General features: G+C 42.8%; 1 protein-coding gene across 2 annotated transcripts in view; it reads right to left on the bottom strand.

Annotated features, from left to right (window-relative positions):
- LOC110526152 (cytoskeleton-associated protein 5) overlaps positions 1-23236 on the bottom strand; it is an 87952-nt gene that overhangs the window by 5321 nt on the left and 59395 nt on the right. For both annotated transcript variants that reach the window (XM_036980429.2, XM_090238187.1), the window contains exons 31-38: positions 19249-19442; positions 16200-16375; positions 15763-15954; positions 15140-15260; positions 14764-14943; positions 10807-10994; positions 9554-9629; positions 161-349 (exon numbers count right to left, since the gene is read on the bottom strand). In XM_036980429.2, the coding sequence (XP_036836324.2) occupies positions 161-349; positions 9554-9629; positions 10807-10994; positions 14764-14943; positions 15140-15260; positions 15763-15954; positions 16200-16375; positions 19249-19442 (1316 nt within the window). The remainder of the gene's footprint in view (positions 1-160; positions 350-9553; positions 9630-10806; positions 10995-14763; positions 14944-15139; positions 15261-15762; positions 15955-16199; positions 16376-19248; positions 19443-23236) is intronic.

Genomic DNA, 23236 nt, shown 5'->3' with positions numbered 1-23236 from the left:
ATTCTGCTGCCAATGGTTGTCTATGGAGATTGCATGGCTGTGCGCTAGATTTTATACACCTTTAAGCAACAGGTGTGGCTGAAATAGACGAACCCACATACACTATATAAACACAAAAGTATGAGGATGCAAAGGGGAATCTAATAGCGTGTGTGCCAACCGTGGGCCCTGCCAGGCGGCAGAGTGTGTGTAGCAGAGTTTGGAGCGTGCGGTGGGGCATGTCAGTCTTGAGCTTCTGCAGGCGGTCTTTGGGGAAGAGCTTCATGAAGTTGTGCACATCCAGCAGGATCTTGTCCAGAGTAAGACTGCTTATGGTGTCTGGTAGGAACTTGATCATACGCCATAGACACTACACACACACAGAGAGAGAGAGAGGGGTTTAGATTACATACACAAAATCATATACAGGTCCTTGATGGCATGGAGCTCGAACTCAGTGATGTACTTGGTGGTGCAGACACCCAAGCACATCACTGAGACTGAGCTCCCTGCCATTCAGGACCTCTCAGGCAGTGTGAAAGAAAGGCCCAGAAAATTGTTAAAAACTCCAGCCAGCCTGTTCTCCCAACTTCCGCACAGCAAGCGGTACTGGAGAATCAAGTCGCCAACAGACCCCTGAACAGCTTCTATACCCAAGTCATAAGACTGCTAAATAGCAAAAGAAAACACGTAATTTGCTTACACACAATCTATGCTGCTGCTACTCGAACATACACTGAGTATAAAAAACATTAAGAACACCTTCCGAATATTGAATTTAGCTTTGCGCAACCCCTCCCTTTTGTCCTCAGAAAAGCCTCAATTTGTCATGGCATGGACTCTGCAAGGGGTCGAAAGCATTCCACAGGGATGCTGACCCATGTTGATGACAAAGCTTCCCACAGTTAAGTTGGCTGGACGTCTTTTGGGTGGGTGGACCATTCTTGATACATGGAAATCGTTAAGCGTGATAAAACCCAGCTGCATTGCAATTCTTTACACTCAAACCTGAGAGCTGATTGTCCTATATCGTGGAATTGAACGCTTTAGCAGGATTCTCTTCACAATTGGCTGTGACAATTGCAGCTCAAATGGGTGCAACTTTTGCTGACAATTTCAATACATTTTGGAAGGATGGGATCCACCCAAATCATTTTGGTTCCTGGATCCTTTCACAGCATTAAGGCTGCATTAATCCCTACCATTGTGTCGCTGAGTCATCAATGATTTAGCAAATGTATTATACCAGGGGCATTGGTAGACGATGTAAGTAACCTAATTTATGTCCCTCTAACTTCCCTAAATGCCTCTGCTGATCCTACAGCTATTGTATGGAGCAATCATGCGTCTACAATCATGTGCCCTAGTAGGAAGGGCAAGTCACCTTCCACTAACATAAATAACATGAGAATATCTACTTCTGCTAAGCTTCCCAGTAAAGCAATGAAAACAAGCAAGCATCCATGAAAAGTTCTCAAAATAGCCCACGTGAACACATATGGCTTAAGAAACAAGGTTCATGAAATCAATAACTTGCTAGTAATAGATGACATTGATATTCTGACCATCACTGAAACTCACTTAGACAATACCTAGCAAAAAAGTTACTAATAAGAATGCACCCATTAAGAAAATGACTAAAAACTTAAGTCCACGGGGATTTAAAAATGTTATGGTTGAGAGGGATGAGGCAAAAGGAACGGTAAATAAGTCTGGCTGCACATCCCATTAGCAAACATACTGAAAATGGAGAACTCGTGATTAAACTTTATATAAATAATAAACTACCATATGAAACAAAGAACTTACATTTTGGGAAAAAAGGCAAACTCAGCTCCATTAAATCAGAAGGCTCCTTCATTACAAAACAGACTGATATTGTAAACTATTATTATTATTTTTTTTTCATTGGCAAGATTAGCAAAATTCTGCATGGCAGCAACAAACGCTGACATTACACATTCAAGTATATCAGACCAAATTCTGAAAAGACAAGAACCGTAATTTCGAATTCCATAAAGTGAGTGTGATAGAGGTGAAGAAATGATTGTCTATCAACAATGACAAGCCACCAGGTTGACAACTTGGATGGAAAATTACTGAGGAAAAAAATTGCCACTCCTATTTGCCATATCTTCAATTTAAGCCAACTAGAAAGTGCCCCCTCAAGCCTGGAGGGAAGCACAAGTTACTACGCTACCTAATAGTAAATCCCCTTTACTGGCTCAAATAGCCGACCAATCAGATTGTTACTAACCCTTGGTAAAGTTATGGGAAAAAATGTGTTTGACCAGATACAATGCTATTTTACAGTAAACAAATTGACAGACTTTCATCGTGCTTATTGGGATGGACAATCAACAAGCAGAGCACTTACACAAATGACTGATTGGTTGAGAGAAATTAATAAAAATATTGTGGGGGCTGTTTTGTTAGACTTCAGTGCAGCTTTTGACATTATCCAGAAACGTCTGCTGCTGGAAAAACTTGTGTTGGCTTTACGAACCCAAACCGGCTGCGCGCGCGTGCGTACGCGCCATCGTGCATACATTTATTTTGTCCCCCCACACCAAACGCGATCACGACACGCAGGTTAAAATATCAAAACAAACACCCAATTACATTAATTTGGGGACAGGTCAAAAAGCATTAAACATTTATGGCAATTTAGTTAGCTAGTTTGCACTTGCTAGCACTAGCTAATTTGTCCTGGGATATAAACAACGAGTTGTTATTTTACCTGAAATGCACAAGGTCCTCCACTTCACCAATTAATCCACACAAAAAGGTCAACCAAATAGTTTCTAGTCATCTCTCCTCCTTCCAGGCCTTTTTTCTCCAGACTTTATATTGCGATTGGCAACTTTCATAAATTAGGTGCATTACCGCCACTGACCTCGTTTGTATTTCAGTCACCAACGTGGGTATAACCAATGAGGAGATGGCCCGTGGGTATCTACTTCTTTAAACCAATGAGGAGATGGGAGAGGCTGGACTTGCAGCTTCGATCTGAGTCACAAATAGAACTGACTATTTTAGCCCGTGGCAACGCAGACGCTCGTTGGCACGCGCGAGCAGTGTGGGTGCAATAATTGAATAGATTACTCAATTTATTTTTGCAACGCTCGCGCACGCGACACGAGCGGTGTAGTCAGCTTGTTATATTGACGATTAAACAGAGGGTGTTCTTTAATAAGCCTCTCCAACAATCCAGGAAGATTACTTTTTTCAATCTTTATTAACGACATGCCACTGGCTTTGAGTAAAGCCATTGTGACCATGTATGCAGATGACTCAACACTATACGAGTCAGCTACTACAGCAACTGAAATGACTGCAACACTACATAGATCTGCACCTAGTTTCAGAATGTGTGGCAAGGAATAAGTTAGTCCTAAATATTTCCAAAACTAAAAGGCATTGTATTTGGGACAAATCATTCACAAAACCCTACACTTAAACTAAATCTTGTAATGAATAATGTGGAAAATGAGCACGTTGAGGTGAATAAACTGCTTGCTTGGAGTAACCCTGGATTGTAAACGGTCATGGTCAAAACATTGATACAACAGTAACTAAGATGGCGAAAAGTCTGTCCATAATAAACTGCTGCTCTACCTTAACAGTACTAACAACAAGGCAGGTCCTACAGGCCCTAGTTTTGTGGCACCTTGACTACTGTTCAGTTATGTGGTCAGGTGCCACAAAGAGAGGCTTAGGAAAATTGCAATTGGCTTAGTACAGGATAGCAGAGCTGGCCCTTGGATGTACACAGAAAGCTATCAATAATATGCATGTCAATCTCTCCTGGCTAAAAGTGGAGAGATATAACTAGTGATCAAGTCTATTTGTGAGAGGTATTGAAACACTTAAAAAGCACCGAGCTGTGTGTTTAAATGACTAGCACACAGCTCAGACACCCATGCAGAGTCCACAAGACATGCCACCAGAGCTCTTTTCACAGTCCAAGTCCAGAACAGACTATGGGAGGTACACAGTACGACAGAGCCATGACTACATGAAACTCTATTCCACATCAGATAACTGATGCAAGCAGTAGAAACAGATGTAAAAAATAAACCTTATGGAAAAGCGGGGACTGTGAAGCAACAAACATAAGTGCATACGCACAAAAAATATATAAACTCAGCAAAAAAAAAAAAAACATCCTCACTGTCAACTGCGTTTTTTCAACAAAATTAACATGTGTAAATATGTGTATGACCATAACAAGATTGAACAAGATCCACAGATATGTGACTAACAGAAATTGAATAATGGGGAGGGGGGGGGGGGGTCAAAATCAAAAGTAAGTCAGTATCTGATGTGGCCACCAGCTGTACTAAGTACTGCAGTGTATCTCCTTCTCATGGACTAAACCCTATTTGCCAGTTCTTGCTGTGAGATGTTACCTCACTCTTCCACCAAGGCAAGTTCCTGATGGCCCTAGCCCTCACCCGCCGATCCAACAGGTCCCAGACAGGCGCAATGGGATTGAGATCCGGGCTCTTCGCTGGCCATGGCAGAACATGGACATTCCTGTCTTGAAGGAAATCACACACAGAACGAGCAGTATGGTTGGTGGAGTCATGCTGGAGGGTCATGTCAGGATGAGCCTGCAGGAAGGGTACCACATGAGGGAGGAGGATGTCTTCCCTGTAACGCACAGCGTTGAGATTGCCTGCAATGACAACAAGCTCAGTCCGATGATGCCGTGACACAATGCCCCAGACTATGACGGACCCTTCACCTCCAAATCAATCCCGCTCCAGAGTACAGGCCTTGGTGTAACGCTCATTCCTTCGACGATAAACGCGAATCTGACCACCCCGGTGAGATAAAAATGTGACTCGTCAATGAAGAGCACTTTTTGCCAGTCCTGTCTGGTCCAGCGACGGCGAGTTTGTGACCAAACGCGATTTTGCCGGTGATGTCTGGTGAGGACCTGCCTTTACAACAGGCCTACAAGCCCTCAGTCCAGCCTATTGTGGACAGTCTGAGCACTGATAGAGGGATTGTGTGTTCCTGGTGTAACTCGGGCAGTTGTTGCAATCCTGCACCTGTCCCGCAGGGGTGATGTTCGGATGTACCGATCCTGTGCAGGTGTTACGTGGTCTGCCACTGCGAGGATGATCAGCTGTCCATCCTGTTTCCCTGTAGCGCTGCCTTAGGCGTCTCACACTACAGACATTGCAATTTATTGCCTTGGCCACCTTCACAGTTCTCATGCCTCCTTGCAGCATGCCTAAGGCATGTTCACGAAGATAGATCCTGGGCATCTTTCTTTTGGGTTTTTTCCAGAGTCAGTAGAAAGGCCTCTTTGGTGTCCTAAGTTTTCATAACTGTGACCTTAATTGCCTACTGACTAAGCTGTTAGTGTCTTAACGGCCGTTCCACAGGTGCATGTTCATTAATTGTTTATGGTTCATTGAACAGGCATTGGAAACCCTTTACAACTAAGATCTGTGAAGTTTTTTGGATTTTTACGAATTATCTTTGAAAGACAGGGTCCTGAAAAAGAGCTGTTTCTTTTTTTGCTTAGTGAATATACAAACCTTTATTTAACTAGGCAAGTCAGTTAAGAACAAATTCTTATTTACAATGACGGCCTACCCCAGAAGACGCTGGGCCAATTCTGCGCTGCCATATGCGACTCCCAATCACGGTCGGATGTGAAACAGCCTGGATTCGAACCAGGGACTGTAGTGACGCCTCTTGCGCTGAGATGCTGCGCCACAGATATCGATTTTGTGTTGTAGATATGTGGTAGTGGAGCACGGGCCTGAGGGCGCACACTTAATGTGTTGTGAATTCTGTTATGAAAGTATTAGGTTTAAAAAAAATGTGTAACTACCTTAATATTGTAGGACCCCAGGAAGAGTAGCTGCTACCTTGGCATAATAAATACAAACCAGTGCACCTGGAACCTACTACCACACCCCGTTCAAAGGTACTTAAATATTTTGTCTTGCCCATTCACCCTCTGAATGGCACACACACAATCCATGGCTCAATTGTCTCAAGGGTTAAAAATCTTTCTTAAACCTGTCTCCTTCCCTTAATCTTCAATAATTGAAGTGGATTTAACAGGTGACATCAATAAGGGATCATAGCTTTCACCTGGATTCACTTTGTCAGTCGATGTCAAGGAAAGAGCAGGTGTTCATAATGTTTTGTACAGTGTATACCCTGATGCCTAGTCACTTTACACCTATACATATCTACCCTACCACTCCAGTATGCCTGCACATTGAAAATATTGTATTGGCACTGACCCTGTATTTAGATTACTTTGTGCTCGTATTGTTATTTCTTGTGTGTTTTTGTTCTACCAGACTATTTTTTATAAAAGTACTGAAATGTGATTACCACATTGTTGGGAAAGAGCAAGAAAGGCATTTTAATGAACTAGTCCACATGACAACTAAAAAAGTAAATAAATAAAACAGGACAGTGGAGAAAAAGGAAGCAATATAAAGTTGACAAATAGGTACAGTTGAAGTTGGAAGATTACATACACTTACGTTGGAGTCATTAAAACTCGTATTTCAACCACTCCACAAATGACTTGTTAAAGTATAGTTTTGGCAAGTCAGTTAGGACATCTACTTTGTTCATGACACAAGTAACTTTTCCAACAATTGTTTACAGAATTGTTTATTTCATCACAATTCCAGCGGGTCAGAAGTTTACATACACTTAGTTGACTGTGCCTTTAAAGAGCTTGGAAAATTCCAGAAAATTGTCACGTCTTCAGAAGCTTCTAATAGGCTAATTGACATAATTTGAGTCAATTGGATGTGTATTTCAAGGCCTACCTTCAAACGCAGTGCCTCTTTGCTTGACATCATAGGAAAACCAAAAGAAATCAGCCAAGACCTCAAAAATAATTGTAGACCTCCACAAGTCTGGTTCATCCGAGGGAGGAATTTCTAAACGCCTGAAGGTACCACGTTCATCTGTACAAACAATAGTACGCAAGTATAAACACCATGGGACCGCTCAGGAAGGAGATGCGTTCTGTCTCCTAGAGATGAATGTACTTTGGTGCTTAAAGTGCAAATCAATCCCAGAACAGCAAAGGACCTTGTGAAGATGCTGGAGGAAACAGGTACAAAAGTATCTACACTGCTCAAAAAAATAAAAGGGAGCACTTAAACAACACAATGTAACTCCAAGTCAATCACACTTCTGTGAAATCAAACTGTCCACTTAGGAAGCAAGACTGATTGACAATAAATTTCACATGCTGTTGTGCAAATGGAATAGACAACAGGTGGAAATTATAGACAATTAGCAAGACACCCCCAATAAAGGAGTGGTTATGCAGGTGGGGACCACAGACCACTTCTCAGTTCCTATGCTTCCTGGCTGATGTTTTGGTCACTTTTGAATGCTGGCAGTGCTTTCACTCTAGTGGTAGCATGAGACGGAGTCTACAACCCACACAAGTGGCTCAGGTAGTGCAGCTCATCCAGGATGGCACATCAATGCGAGCTGTGGCAAGAAGGTTAGCTGTGTCTGTCAGCGTAGTGTCCTGAGCATGGAGGCGCTACCAGGAGACAGGCCAGTACATCAGGAGACGTGGAGGAGGCCGTAGGAGGGCAACAACCCAGCAGCAGGACCGCTACCTCCGCCTTTGTGCAAAGAGGAGCAGGAGGAGCACTGCCAGAGCCCTGGAAAATTACCTCCAGCAGGCCACAAATGTGCATGTGTCTGCTCAAACGGTCAGAAACAGACTCCATGAGGGTGGTATGAGGGCCCGACGTCCACAGGTGGGGGTTGTGCTTACAGCCCAACACCGTGCAGGACGTTTTTCATTTGCCAGAGAACACTAAGATTGGTAAATTCCCCACTGGCGCCCTGTGCTCTTCACAGATGAAAGCAGGTTCACACTGAGCACACGTGACAGTCTGGATACGCCGTGGAGAACGTTCTGCTGCCTGCAACATCCTCCAGCATGACCGGTTTGGCGGTGGGTCAGTCATGGTGTGGGGTGGCATTTCTTTGGGGGGCCTCCATGTGCTCGCCAGAGGTAGCCTGACTGCCATTAGGTACCGAGATGAGATCCTCAGACCCCTTGTGAGACCATATGCTGGTGCGGTTGGCCCTGGGTTCCGCCTAATGCAAGACAATGCTAGACCTCATGTGGCTGGAGTGTGTCAGCAGTTCCTACAAGAGGAAGGCATTGAGGCTATGGACTGGCCCGCCCGTTCACCAGACCTGAATCCAATTGAGCACATCTGGGACATCATGTCTCGCTCCATCCACCAACGCCACTTTGCGCCACAGACTGTCCAGGAGTTGGCAGATGCTTTAGTCCAGGTCTGGGAGGAGATCCCTCAGGAGACCATCCCCCACCTCACCAGGAGCATGCCCAGGCGTTGTAGGGAGGTCATACAGGCACGTGTAGGCCACACACACTACTGAGCCTCATTTTGACTTGTTTTAAGGACATTACATCAAAGTTGGATCAGCCTGTAGTGAGGTATTCCACTTTAATTTTGAGTGTGACTCCAAATCCAGACCTCATGGGTTGATAAATTTGATTTCCATTGATGATTTTTGTGTGATTTTGTTGTCAGCACAATCAACTATGTAAAGAAAAAAGTATTTAAGAATAATATTTCATTCATTCAGATCTAGGATGTGTTATTTTACTGTTCCCTTTATTTTTTTGAGCAGTGTATATCCAAATAACCTGAAAGGCCGCTCAGCAAGGAAGAAGCCACTGCTCCAAAACCACCATAAAAAAAGCCACGGTTTGTAACTGCACATGGGCTAAAGATCGTACTTTTTCAAGAAATGTCCCCTGGTCTAATGAAACAAAAATACAACTGTTAGGCCATAATGACCAGCATTATGTTTGGAGGAAAAAGGGGGAGGCTTGCAAGCAGAAGAACACCATCCCAACCGTGAAGCACAGTGGTGGCAGCATTATGTTGTGGTGCTGCAGTTCAAAATAGATGGCTTCATGAGGTAGGAAAATTATGTGGATATATTGAAGCAATATCAAGACATCAGTCAGGAAGTTAAAGCTTGGTCGCAATTGGGTCTTCCAAATGGACAATGACTCCAAAGTTGTGGCAAAATGGCTTAAGGACAACAAAGTCAAGGTACTGGAGTGGTCATCAAAAAACATTTGTGGGCAGAACTGAAAAAGCGTGTGCGAGCAAGGAGGCCTACAAACCTGACTCAGTTACACCAGCTCTGTCAGGAGGAATGGGCCAAAATTCACGCAACTTATTGTGGGAAGCTTGTGGAAGGTCGCCCGAAACGTTTGACCCAAGTCAAACAATTTAAAGGCAGTGCTACCAAAAACTAATTGTGTAGGTAAACTTCTGACCCACTGGGAATGTGATGAAAGAAAAGCTGAAATAAATCATTCTCTATGATTATTCTGATATTTCACATTCTTAAAACAAAGTGGTGACCCTAACTGACCTAAGACAGGGACTTTTTACTCGGCTTAAATGTCAGGAATTGTGAAAACGGAGTTTAAATGTATTTGGCTAAGGTGCATGTAAACTTCCGACTTCAACTGTATGTTTTTCACAAATTGGAACACACATACCTTCATGATGAGTTCAGAGAATTTGGGGGAGCCAGCAGAGGACAGCAGGCTGTCCTGCAGTAGCACCAGAAGAGCACTGGAGAGAAAGAGGTGACAGCACATTAATAAACATAACAGTAACTGCCAGAATACCATCTGATACGTCTTCTTCAATTCTGCATCCTACAAGTGAATACACTAATACAATTTGATTGTTACAGGTCCGTTTTATCCAGTGTGCAGTAAACCACACAGGGGGGGGCATGGCCTTATTTCTATTACAGCACATTGGATGTGTTATAACGTAGGTGCACAGGTCGAGAGAAATGTAAGTAGTTAAGGTGACTGACAGTGACACATGCAATACCGCCTTGCACACAAGCCTGCATCTAGCTGATCTGAGGTGTAATCATTATTCCCAACAGTTGCAAATACACGTTCTATTGGACAAATTCAGGTCGGTCCCACCACGTTTTTGTTTCCTTCCGTTTAGCAACTGAATCGGCGGAATGAATACACCTGTGATCACCCGCACACACAGTTCACTTCCATAGCAGCCAAATACAGCATCACTTTACGTCTTGCATCTATGCGCTTTCCTCTTCTCACCTTCTCCCTTGGTCTTCAGTGCACAACACAACAGCCTGTGAGCAGGCGCAAAAACCTATCCAAGCCAAGCCTTCATACCATAGTGGCTAACCAGCCTACATTGTCACCATATTAATCTTAGTCAACAAACTAGATTTAAACCGCGTTAGTAAACCCACAATCCAATCCATGTGTACAATCATGCAGTAGTGTACAGCAAGCAGTTACACCGGCCGGCCCTGGTAACAATAAATTAATAAAACCAGAAGCTTATCTTGACCTGGAAGTTGCAGTGTTTGATAGCTAACAAATATAATTTATGAGTCAGGTTGTTGAGTCGGACAAATTAGCTGCATTAGATAAGTTCTGCTGCTTGTCTTAAGTTTTTCCCGGAAGTCATTATAAAATCACTAAGTCGATGGAAGGGGGTGAGAACCATGAGCCGCCTAGGTTTTGTATTGAAGTCAATGTACCCAGAGGACAGACACAAGTTGTCCTGCGGCTACACCATGGTGCTACCCTAGAGGGTGCTGTTGAGGCTACTGTAGAGCTTCACTGCAAAACAGTGTTTTAATCAGTTATTTGGTGACGTTAATATATTTAGTATAGTTATCTAAAAAAAGGAAACATTTAATGTTTCACTATTTTAATTTCAAAACCAGTAGAATTCTCCTCCCGACACACACCTGAGTATGTTGGTCTGGTCTGAGGTCTCGAAGAGTCGTCTCAGCAGCATGTTAACAGAGCGGATGAGCTGCTGTCCCTCCTGGCTCTCCTCTATCCGGGGGTCCAGCAGAACTGTCACCAGACCCTGGACAAGGTCCTTAAGCACCCCCATGGAGGCTTCCCTTGCCAGCCGCGCCACACCAAACAACTAGGGAGAGATGGTATAATGTACACTATTATTATAAGTAGACCCTGACGGAAATAATGTGCAAATATGTTGTTTTTGTCTTACTCTCAATCACCTTAAAATGCAGTGTATTCATGTGCGGCTGAACAAAGCCCAATTTATTCAACTACAATCTCTATCACATAAGTCTATATGAAAGATCTAAAACAGACAGAATCTTAAATATGAACAAAAATAAAAACAGGAATGGGAAATTATTTAATTAATTAAATGGCTACAACTATGTTACAGTTTAATAAAAATGTATTGAGAAACGCTGGCTGCGGTTTTTATTTTATAATTTTTTTTTTATTTTTTTTTTTACATAACTACTGCTCACTTAACTACAATATCTAAGTCTAAACCATGCTTGAAACTCCAGTTCTAACTGAATTTGTAAAACAATGCCACTCGCACAATTGGAGTAAATAAATAAGTCGGCAATGGAAAACTGACCCCCCACTAACAAAATCCAAAACAGCTTTTAAGTTCTCATGATTTCATTAAGAATCACTTCCCCTGATTGCTTGTCAGAATAAATGTTTCCCTACCTATGGCTCTCGCAACTTGAATGAAACACACAAGCCGACTAGGTATGTAGCAACTAATATGGCAGCAACTAAAGATTAGCCGACACCACATAAAACACTGGCTGTTTTTGTTCCAATGCAATGTGAAGGGAAGGTCCTGCTTGTGCAATAGCAATATCCATTACAGACAGGTTGTATAGCCTTCATAATATAATTGATCTAGCCATCTATAGTGGGGGGAACAAGTATTTGATAACCTGCAAAATCGGCAGTGTTTCCTACTTACAAAGCGTGTAGAGGCCTGCAATTTTTTATCATAGGTACACTTCAACTGTGAGAGACGGTATCTAAAACAAAAATCCAGTAAGTAATTGCAGCTTTTGCAGTGCACAACACTACGCAGTCAAAGCAGTACATTAAATAAATGGTATTAGTGCTCCAACTCAGTGTGCTCTTCAGTTATCTTAGGTCAACAATGCACTGCAGGATAGCAAGCAAACATGGGGTGTGCCTAACTGATGTGGACGTGTGAAGGCTGGATAAATGGGAGCAGCCAGGACCCTTGTAGTGATGCAAGGCTTCAGTAAATCCCTAATCCCCCCAAAATGCAAAATCAGAGCTCCCCTACCACGTAACGAGACGGAGAGGCCTCCTCTAACTCCAACCTTTTAGGCAAATGATTCCAATTGGAGGACAGTAGCAGCTTCTAATTAGTACAAGTTGAAGAAAATGGATAACCTATAATAGCTGTATTACATTTTCTATCAGACCTGGCTGAGATGTCTTAGAATACAGTTTATTTTGTTTTCTTCACCTATAATAAAAATACATTACCAAAGATATGTGGACACCTGCTCGAACATCTCATTCCAAAAGCATGGACATTCATTTGGAGTTGGTCCCCTCTTTGCAGCTATAACAGCCGCCACTCTTCTGGGAAGGCTTTCCACTAGATGTTAGAACATTGCTGACTGACTGACCTTGCTTCCATTCAGCCACGAGAGCTTTATTGAGGTCGGGGACTGAAGTTGGGCGATTAGACCTGGCTCGCAGTCAGCATTGTAAGTCACTCCAAAGCTGTTCGATGGGGTTGAGGTTAGGGCTCTGCAGGTCAGTCAAGTTATCCCACACTGAGTGACAATTATTTTACTGTTTTCGTGACATCCAAATTGGTAGTTATATTCTTGTCCCATTGCTGCAACTCCCATACAGAAGTGAAGGTCGAGAGCCACGCGTCGTCCGAAACAAGACCCTGCCAAGCAGCACTGCTTCTTGAGACAGCTCGCTTAACCCGGGAGCCAGACGCATCAATGTGTCAGAGGAAACGCAGTAAAACTGGCAAGTGCCCGGCCCGCCACAGGAGTCGCTAGAGCACGATGCCAGACAAACCCTCCCCTAACCCGGACGATGGTGAGCCAAATTGTGCGCTGCCTCATGGGTCTCCCAGTCGCAGCCGGCTGCGCCACAGCCCATGATCGTACCTGGATGTGTAGTGATGCCTCAAGCACTGCCTAAGACCGCTGCACCACTCGGGAGGCCCTGACAAACCATTTCTATATGGCCCTCACTTTGTGCATTTTCATGCTGAAACAGGGAAGGGCCTTCCCCAAACTGTTGCCACAAAGTTGGAAGCACAGAATCTAGAATGTCATTGTATGCTGTAACATTAGGATTTCACTTCACTGGAATTAAAGGGCCTAGCCCGAACCATGTAAAAATAGCCCCAGACAATTATTTGTCCACCAAACTTTATATTTGGTACGATGCAGTCGGGCAGGTAGCGTTGTCACGGCATCCGCCAAACCCAGAGTCATCCATTGGGATTGCCAGATGGTGAAGCGTGATTCATCACTCCAGAGAACGCGTTTCCACTGCTCCACAGTCCAAGTAAGCTTTACAACACTCCAGCCGACGCTTGTCATTGCCCATGGTGATCATAGGCTTGTATGCAGCTGTCGACGAACAGTTCTTGTGCAGACGTTGCTTCCAGCGGCGGTTTCTGTACTGAGTGTTGCAACTGAGGACAGATTTTATGCCCTACGCTCTTCAGCACATGGCAGTCCCGTTCTGTGAGCTTGTGTGGCCTACCACTTTGCGGATGAGCAGTTGTTGCTCCTAGACGTTTCCACTTCACAATAACAGAACTTAATTGACTGGTTCCTCTCTAGCAGGGCAGAAATTTTATGAACTGACTTGATGGAATGGTGGCATCTAATGGCGATGCCATCTTGAGTCACTGAGCGCTTCAGTAAAGCCATTCTACTGCCAAAGTTCAACTATGGAGATAGCGCACACAGCCATGCTATTATATACCAACAAGTGTGGCTGAAATAGCCAAATCCACCCATTTGAAGAGGTTTCCACATACGCTATATATACACAAAAGTATATTGTACCTACAACTCAATAAAATATTTGTTTAACCCCTTTGGGCTAGGGGGCAGTATTTTGACATCTGGTTGAAAAGGATGCCCAAAGTAAACTGCCTGTTTCTCAGGCCCAGAAGCTAGGATATGCATATAATCTGTCGTGAAAGACAACGATTCTCCGTGTTACATGGTACCATTTATTTACATATTAGGGTACCTAAGGTTTGATTATAAACGTTGTTTGACTTGTTTGGAGAAGTTTATTGGTAACGTTTGCGATTCATTTTGGAGGGAAACCGGTGGATTGTTGAATGAAGTGCGCCAGCTAAACTGAGTTTTTCGGGATATAAAGGACTTTATCAAACAAAAGGACCATTTGTAATGTAGCTGTGACCTTTTGGAGTGCCAACAGAAGATCTTCAAAAGGTAAGTCATTTTATTTTATCGCTATTTCTGACTTTCGTGGCGCACCTGCCTGGTTGAAATATGTGGGGCGCTGTACTCAGATAATCGCACGGTGTGCTTTTGCAGTAAAGCCCTTTTGAAATCTGACAGAGGCTGGATTAACAAAAAGTTAAGCTTTTTTTCTGATGTATGACACCTGTATTTTCATGAATGTTAAATATTTATATTTCTGTAATTTGAATTTGGTGCTCTGCAATTTCACCAGATGTTGTCGAGGTGGGTCGCTAGCGGAACGGCAGAAAGGTTCATTGAAACGGCTTCAATTAGGGCCAAATATGAACAATCTCAATTTAAAATTTCTCAATTACAGCAAATCATGCTATTAACAGAATTCATTTATTTATTTTATGACAGCCCTAACACACACACATTTCGTCCCATACTCACTGTAAGCATGTTTCCAATAGCACAGCTGTAAAGTTTGAAGATGTCCTCCCTGGGAAGGCGTGTGTCAGCCATGTGTGTGCTGTGGGCCAGACGGAGCTGGAGGGAGGTAGCGATGAGGAACTGATCTGTGTGACCAACCATCACCTCCGCAATGCTTTCCTGACGAAGCACCTCATCTATCTACAGGGGGAGAGGAGAGAAGGTAATTGAAATACAACTAAGTGAGGGTGAGAGAAAGAAGAGATATGGGTGAGCATGTGGGTGCATTCATGTGTGTATAGCCGCATCCAGGCACACGCGCACACACAATAGCACATACGTGTACACAAATAAACTAAACCTTTGGATTTGTAGCAGAACGATTGTGTGTGTGTACCTGTGCAAGGGCCTTCATGCTAGTGTTAATATCACCAGAGGCCACCTGGGAGATAACCAGGTTGATGGTGGAGGAGGGACCTGCGTGCAGCTCATCAAAGTGGGTGGGAACTGGGCGAAGCCTGTGGAGGAAGGACACCGTCACAGAGGCACAGGACGACAAGTGTAGTGCAGTGCTTGGGCTCTGACATGTAGTGGGTGAATGGGTGAGAGCGTATGTAACTTAGTTGGGCAAGAGTTGCTTGCTGAGTTGCAGCGTTTGTCAACTCAGACCTGGGTTATGAGATACATTACCAACACTACATTATCAAGAGTATGTAGACACCTGCTCATTTAACATCTCATTCCAAAATCATGGGCATTAATATGGAGTTGGTCCCCTCTTTGCTGCTATAATAGCCTTCACTCTTCTGGGAAGGCTTTCCACTAGATGTTGGAACATTTCTGCTGGGACTTGCTTACATTCAGCCACAGGAGCATTAGTGAGGTTGGACACAGGCTGAAAGCCTTATCCACTCATTTAAAGGTCACATACTGTCCACATACTTTTGTATATATAGTGTAACTGTTTGATGCACCAGGTCAGGCAGCTAACTGACAAAGGGGTGTGTAGTAAACTCTTACTTGGGCTCTGGGATGATAACAGGGTCTAGCAAGTCCCCTAGTTTGTGTTTAACCAGATCAGGCAGCACAACAGACGTTTGGTCACTCTCCAGCTGCTCCAGCAGATCCAGGTCCAGATGGAACTCCCCAACAGAGCAAACATGGGAGGGCTCAGCCTGCTGGGACTGGCCCAGAGCATTCAGACGGATCTGACTGGAAGGGGGAGAAGAACATAAGGGCAGACAAAAAAAGCGAAACATTTGAAATCACGTTTGTGCCAGTATTACTTAAATTAACCCACAAAGCTTTCATCTTTTTGTGAAAATATTTCAATGTCAAAGGAACACAGTCAAATAAGGTAGTAGAAAACATAAGTGAAAAGGTGGGTGAAGAGAATACAGCTCGAGATACAAGTAATGTATTCTCGGTACAGATTAATTGAGGGGAAGGTTGCATACCTGAGTTTTATAGGGGGTTGCGCTCTGTTGGAGGGCTTCTGTGGGAGGCTGGCATTGGGGTGAGTGGGCAGAGCCTTCTCTTCCCCCTGTTTGGGGGTAGGGGCTGTGGAGGCTAGGGTTTTCTTCGCTGAGCGTTTGATCCTCTCCTCCAACATGCTCATGTCCTTCTCCGACAGCTAAAGGAGGACGAAGCGCAGTCGGACTGATCGACAATGGCTACACAGCAGTTGGACTGCGCAGAAACATTGACAAATCACAACTCTGTGCAGAGCCCTACATCAACCGATCCCAAGAAACACTTAGGATATGACACCAACACTTGTAAGCACATAATTTGAATTAGAGGTGTGAGGTTTAAACCGCTATAAAATTCAATTCAATTCACAATGCAGAATGGTCCCATTTCGTATATGACCACCAGGGCTAGGCAATTAAATCTACCGCAGTCATATACCCTTGAAAGTGCCTTGGCTACGGCATGTTTGTCTGCAAGGGTACACTGCTGCTTTTTAAATGACGACAAATCCCGCTTCAAAAGCGACAGTAACGTACATCACTAGGCAACCAGAATTGTCAATCAAATAATCGAGCTGCTTGCGCACAGACCACTCTCTCCTAAATAAAGTACTTTAAAGTTAGTTAAATACTGTGACTTAACACATTTAGTATAAAGAAAACATCTGCTGGGAATCAACTAAGAATCAGTATTTTTGGAACAAGAGAAAAATGATTAGTACTTCTAACACAGAACACTTGCATCTTTCATAGTGAGGGCAAGGGCAATGTGGAGGCAGTTTAGCCACCAGGCAGAAGCCTGCACTAGGCTCATTTAAATAAACAATCAAAAGCTGTCTCGCAATTGAATGCTGTATTAACAATTTCTTGGCTTGGAATGTCCCGCAACTTCAGTAAAGGAAGGCTTATCAACAATGAATAGGATAAGATATTTTACATACAACAGCCTGAACTCACACAGAAGAGAAAGCACAGGCAAGCCCAGTTGCACTGATTTTAACAGAATTGTCTTATATATACAGTTGAAGTCAGAAGTTTACATACACCTTAGCCAAATACATTAAAGTTTTTCACAATTCCTGACATTTAATCCATGTAAAAATTCCCGGTCTTCGGTCAGTTAGGATCACCACTTTATTTTAAGAATGTGAAATCTAAAAAAAGAGAATGATTTATTTCAGCTTTTATTTCTTTCATCACATTCCCAGTGGGTCAGAGGTTTACATTCACTCAATTAGTATTTGGTAGCATTGCCTTTAAATTGTTTGACTTAGGACGTTTTGGGTAGCTTTCCACAAACTTCCCACAATAAGTGAATTTTTGGCCCATTCCTCCTGACAGAGCTGGTTTAACTGAGTCAGGTTTGTAGGTCTCCTTGCTCACCCACACTTTTTCAGTTCTGCCCACAAAGTTTATGGGATTGAGGTCAGGGCTTTGTGATGGCCACTAATACCTCGACTTTGTTGCCCTTAAGCCATTTTGCCACAACTTGGAAGTATGCTTGGGGTCATTGTCCATTTGGAAGACCCATTTGCAACCAAGCTTTAACTTCCTGACTGATATATTGAGATGTTGCTTCAATATATCCACAATTTTCCTTTCCTCATGATGCCATCTATTTTGTGAAGTGCACCAGTCCCTCCTGCAGCAAAGCACCCCCACAACATGATGCTGCCACCCACGTGCTTCGCGGTTGGGATGATGTTCTTCGGCTTGCAAGCCTCCCCCTTTTTCCTCCAAACATAATGATGGTCATTATGGACCAACAGTTGAATTTGTGTTTCAACAGACCAGAGGACATTTCTCCAAAAAGTACGATCTTCGTCCCCATGTGCAGTTGCAAACCGTAGTCTGGCTTATTTATGGCGGTTTTGGAGCAGTGGCTTCTTCCTTGCTGAGCGGCCTTTCAGGTTATGTGGATATAGGACTCATTTTTACTGTGGATATAGATACTTTTGTACCCGTTTTTTCCAGCATCTTCACAAGATCCTTTGCTGTTCTCCTGGGATTGATTTGCACTTTTCGCACCAACGTACGTTCATCTCAAGGAGACAGAACGCGTTTCCATCCTGAGCGGTATGATGGCTGCGTGGTCCCATGGTGTTTATACTTGCGTACTATTGTTTGTACAGATGAACGTGGTACCTTCAGGCTTTTGGAAATTGCTCCCAAGGATGAACCAGACTTGGAGGTCTACAATTATTTTTCTGAGGTCTTGGCTGATTTCCTTTGGTTTTCCCATGATGTCAAGCAAAGAGCAGCATTTTTTTGAGTTTGACTTGCCAAAACTATAGTTTGTTAACAAGAAATTTGTTGAGTGGTTCAAAAACAAGTTAATGACTTCAACCTCAGTGTATGTAAACTTCCGACTTCAACTGTATATTGTTTTTCCATTAGGGAATTTTCTTCACGTTAAGGATGCCGATTTCATTTTGACATTCACACCCCTAATTTGAATAGCAAGCAGTTTCATCGGAATACAAAATATGAACACAAGAACATAAAATGGACAGCGTTAACAATGTTGGCATGTATTTGTTAGCACATACAAGGGAGAGACAGTTAAGTCAGGTTGGAGGAGTGCTGTTATTTTCAAAGCAAGGACTTCAAAATTGCTTACAATTCCTCACCGTCAAGTTGCCAAAAAGAATCCTCTATCCATCGTTCTTGGAATTTTATGCTCCCTGAATGTCTAGCTTTCATTTTGGTGATCGTTAGCAAGCAGGACAGAAAATAGATGATGAACCTACATATGTTTATTTATTTTACTCAAACCACCAACATGCTGCATTGAAACGACTTGTGGCCGCGGGCCTCATCTTTAACACCATTGCACGAACATGACAAGTCTATCGGATGGTGGATGGCGGGTCAGATGGCCCGTGTACATACAGAACTAGCGAAACTCTTATGCCGTTTATAGACGTGATCTGTTGCTGGAAGTGACAATGTGTATGTTTGTGTTGTCTCACATCCATAGACTAACTCGTAATGTGGGTGTAGTTTAAGAGTGAGACTGCGGAGTGAAACCTACATGGCCGATGAGTTTGTAGACTTGCTCGCCGCAGACGTTGTAGACCGTCACCACGGTATTGAGGGCTGTGTTGCGGACGGACGTGTCTCGGTCTCCAATGTGTACAGCAATCTCTTTCAGGGACTTGGCGGCAGTCGGCTGGCAGACAGACATGCCGTAAAATCCAATGAGACAACCCAGCTCCTCCAAGCACTCTGAGGACGGGAGAGACAATTCCAGGGAGTTAGATTGATAGAGAACACCATCTTTGTAATAAAATGAGCCAACATTGCCTTTGAATATGAACATTGTGGTATGTAGTCCTGGGGTAGGTTAAGGCATTTAAAGTCATTTTTAATAGTATGACAAAAAAAATCCCTGTTTAAGACTGAGTCACATGGGTGTCCCCCCAGAGAGTATATAGGACACTAATTTAGTAGCTAGTTAGCCATCTAGCTAAGTGGTAGCTTCTTCCAAAAATGAAGCATTCGCTTGGTGACAGCAGAGAATCCCTTCCAGGATCAATAGCCTTGCTGGCTATTTGTTATGTCCATGCAGCAAACGGAGTAGCATTTGAGTTTCTTGTATAGTTAAGTCAGAAACTGTATAAAATGTTCGCAACGCGGTCGTTAGCATTCTACATGCACTTGTTAGCTTGGAAAACAGCAGCCCCATTGTGTTCATTGCTAGTATACCGAAAATCCCAGTAAGACATCTGTAAGAAGGTATGACAATCTGGATACCACCGAAGCCTATTAGCAGCTTACTAATGACATACAGCTATAGCAAGAGAACATTACAATAACTGATCAATTAACATAGGTCTACTAAACAAGACAATAGCAGAAATGGAAACAACTTACTGAAATGAAGGTGAGACCCTAGTTTCAAACTCCGGGTAAACCCTCTGCTTATACCTTTTGTAAGGCAGCAACTGTGAGCTTTTCCCATAGGAAAACAAGTAGCAGCCTTGCTACTACGAGTCACACGTGCACATTTCTGGTGAGAAATAGTGCACCAACCAATCCTTAATGTACACCCACTTGAGCAACAGAGATGGCTAAACCTCCATATTCAAAGTTTAGCTTGTTTACACAGGTCTGAAAATGAGGGCTGGACAAAATGTATTTGCATGCATCATGAACAAAATTCAAGGCAAGTCTTTGAATCCTTAACAAAATGCCAAATTCTTCCAGTTACAATCACAGCAGAGTAATTTTACAGAAAAGGACGTAGGATGATTATACAAAGTGTAAATACATATATATTTCACCATGCATTGTAAATATTTAGATACATCAAGTATAGGTTTGATTCCCATTCCTGGGGAAAAGAAAGTCCTACTGCTGGTCCTCAAATAACGCATACATGACGAAGTAAATCTTAACAGTGCATATTAAACATTTTAATGTACAGTACCAGTGAAAAGTTGACACCTACTCATGCAAGGTTTTTTTTTTTTTTACTGTTTTCTACATCATTGAATAGTGAAGACATCAACACTGAAATAACAGATGGGATCATGTTGTAACCAAATATTTTATATATTTGAGATTCTTTAGTAGTAGCCACCCTTTGCCTTGATCACAGCGTTGCACACTATTGGCATTCTCTCAACCAGCTGCATGATGTAGTCACCTGGAATAAATGTCAATTAACAAGTGTGCCTTTTTAAAAATACAGGTTTTTCTCATTGAGAACATTTTCCAAGAGAGACCTGGTCCAATAGCAGCAGAGGGAACAACGTTTCAGACAAAACTTACATACACTAACATTAAACAAAAACAGTACAACAATTACATAAGTTAAAAACATGAAAGTCTTGACTAACAGCTGTCGTAAAGACAATCACATACATCGATCAAGTGTTTAAACTCCACCAACGAAACTACTTGTTAAGTCCTTGCAGCAAACGGAGTAGCATTTGAGTTACTTGTATAGTTAAGTCAGAAACTGTATAAAATGTTTGCATTTTAAATCATAACAATGCATATTAACTTAAGTTAATTTGGGTAATTGATTTCGTTCTTAATGCATTTGAGCCAATCAGTTGTGTTGTGACAAAGTAGGGGTGGTATACAGAATATATCCCTATTTGGTTAAAGACCAAGTCCATGTTTTGGCCAGAAGAGCTCAAATAAGCAAAGAGAAAACAGTCCATCATTACTTTAAGACAAGGTCAGTCAATCGGAACATTTCAAGAACTTTTAAAGTTTCTTCAAGTGCAGTTGAAATAACCATCATGCTCTATGATGAAACTGGCTCTCATGAGGACCGCCACAGGAAGGGAAAACCCAGAGTTACCTCAGCTGGAGAGGATAAACTCATTAGGAGTTACCAGCCTCAGAAATAGCAGCACAAATAAATTATTCAGAGTTCAAATAATAGACATCGACAGTTCAGAGGAACCTGTGTGAAGCAGGCCTTCATGGTCAAATTACGGCAAAGAAACCACTACTAAAATACAACAATAAGAAGAAGAGACTTGCTTGGGCCAAGAAACACAAGCAATGGAAATCTGTCCTTTGTTCTGATGAGTCCAAAGGAGAGTTTGTTACAACCGCTGTGTCTTTGTGAGACGCAGAGTAGGTGAACAGATGATCACCCCATGCTTCACGGGGGAACCACGCATGCGGAGGTGGTAAGATGGTGCTTTGTTGGTGACACTGCCTTATTTAGAATTCAAGGCACACTTAACCAGCATGGCTACCACAGCATTCTGCAGCGACACACCATGCCATCTGGTTTGCGCTTATTGGGACTATCATTTGTTTTTCAACAGGACAATGGCCCAACACACACCTCCAGGCTATGTAAAGGCTATTTGACCAAGAGTGATGAGTGCTGCATCAGATGACCTGACCTCCACAATCACTCTGCCTCAACCCAATTGAAATGGTTTGGGATGAGTTGGACCGCAGTTAACAAAAAGCAGCCAAGTGCTCAGCATATGTGGAAACTCCTTCAAGACTGTTGGAAAAGCATTCCTCATGAAGCTGCTTTGAGAGAATTCCAAGAGTGTGCAAAGCTGTCAAGGCAAAGGGTGGCTACTTTGAAGAATCATAAATTGGTTACTACATGATTCCATGTGTTATTTTATAGTTGATGTTTTCATATTATAGAAAATAGTAAAAATAAAGATTAATTTGATTGATTGAGTAGGTGTCCAAACTTTTGACTGGTACTGTCTATGTAATATACGGTGCCCTGCATAATTATTGGGGCAGTGACACATTTTTTTGTCTATACTCTAGCATTTTGGATTTGAAATATGCCTGTACACGTACAGTATTCATACCGATCTGGTCGGCACAGGGACGTCGGCCCGCACTGAACCCGAATCAACACAATATATATGTAAAAATAAAATAAGACACTAGGCCTATAGGCTACGTCTACGCTGCGTTGTATACCATTGCCTCGTGAGGCCGGGTGCTTGCAGGCTGACTCCGGTCGTTAGTTGAACAGTGTTTCCTCCGACACATCGGTGGCTGGCTTCCTAGTTAAGCGGGCGTGCGTTAAGGAGCGGCGTTAAGGAGCGCGGTTTGCCAGGTCATGTTTCAAAGGACACATGACTCGAGCTTTGCCTCTCCAGAGTGATGACCAGATTGTTTTTGGATTGCAATTGGATATCACGAAATTGGGGAGAAAAAGGGTAAAATACCAACAACAAAAATTATCAATAAAAAAAAATAGCATACAAATGGTCTTCCAACTGCTTCCCTCACTCTGATCCGACCATATGTATATGGAAATGGTTGTCCTCTGGGCCATTTGGAATGGGTCTCTATATTGAAAAATGCATATTTGTTCGAGGAGGAAAGCCCAAGGTCCGTTTTGGAACGGATCCACATTTTTTGATTTCTACTTAGAAGGCCCAACATTATCCGTCACAACAGACAATGCCAGGAACATTGTGAATGTCGTCACAGAAACTGGACTTAGGCCACAAATAGGATGCTTTTTAATTTGGTGTTTTTAGCCAAATAAAACAGAAATTAACAAGAGT

The sequence above is a fragment of the Oncorhynchus mykiss genome, chromosome 6 (assembly GCF_057628025.1).
Source record: "Oncorhynchus mykiss isolate SJ-2025 chromosome 6, ASM5762802v1, whole genome shotgun sequence".
Lineage (NCBI taxonomy): Eukaryota > Metazoa > Chordata > Actinopteri > Salmoniformes > Salmonidae > Oncorhynchus > Oncorhynchus mykiss.
The sequence above is the reverse complement of the archived record's forward strand: the minus strand, read 5'-3'. Positions and strand labels throughout refer to the sequence as shown.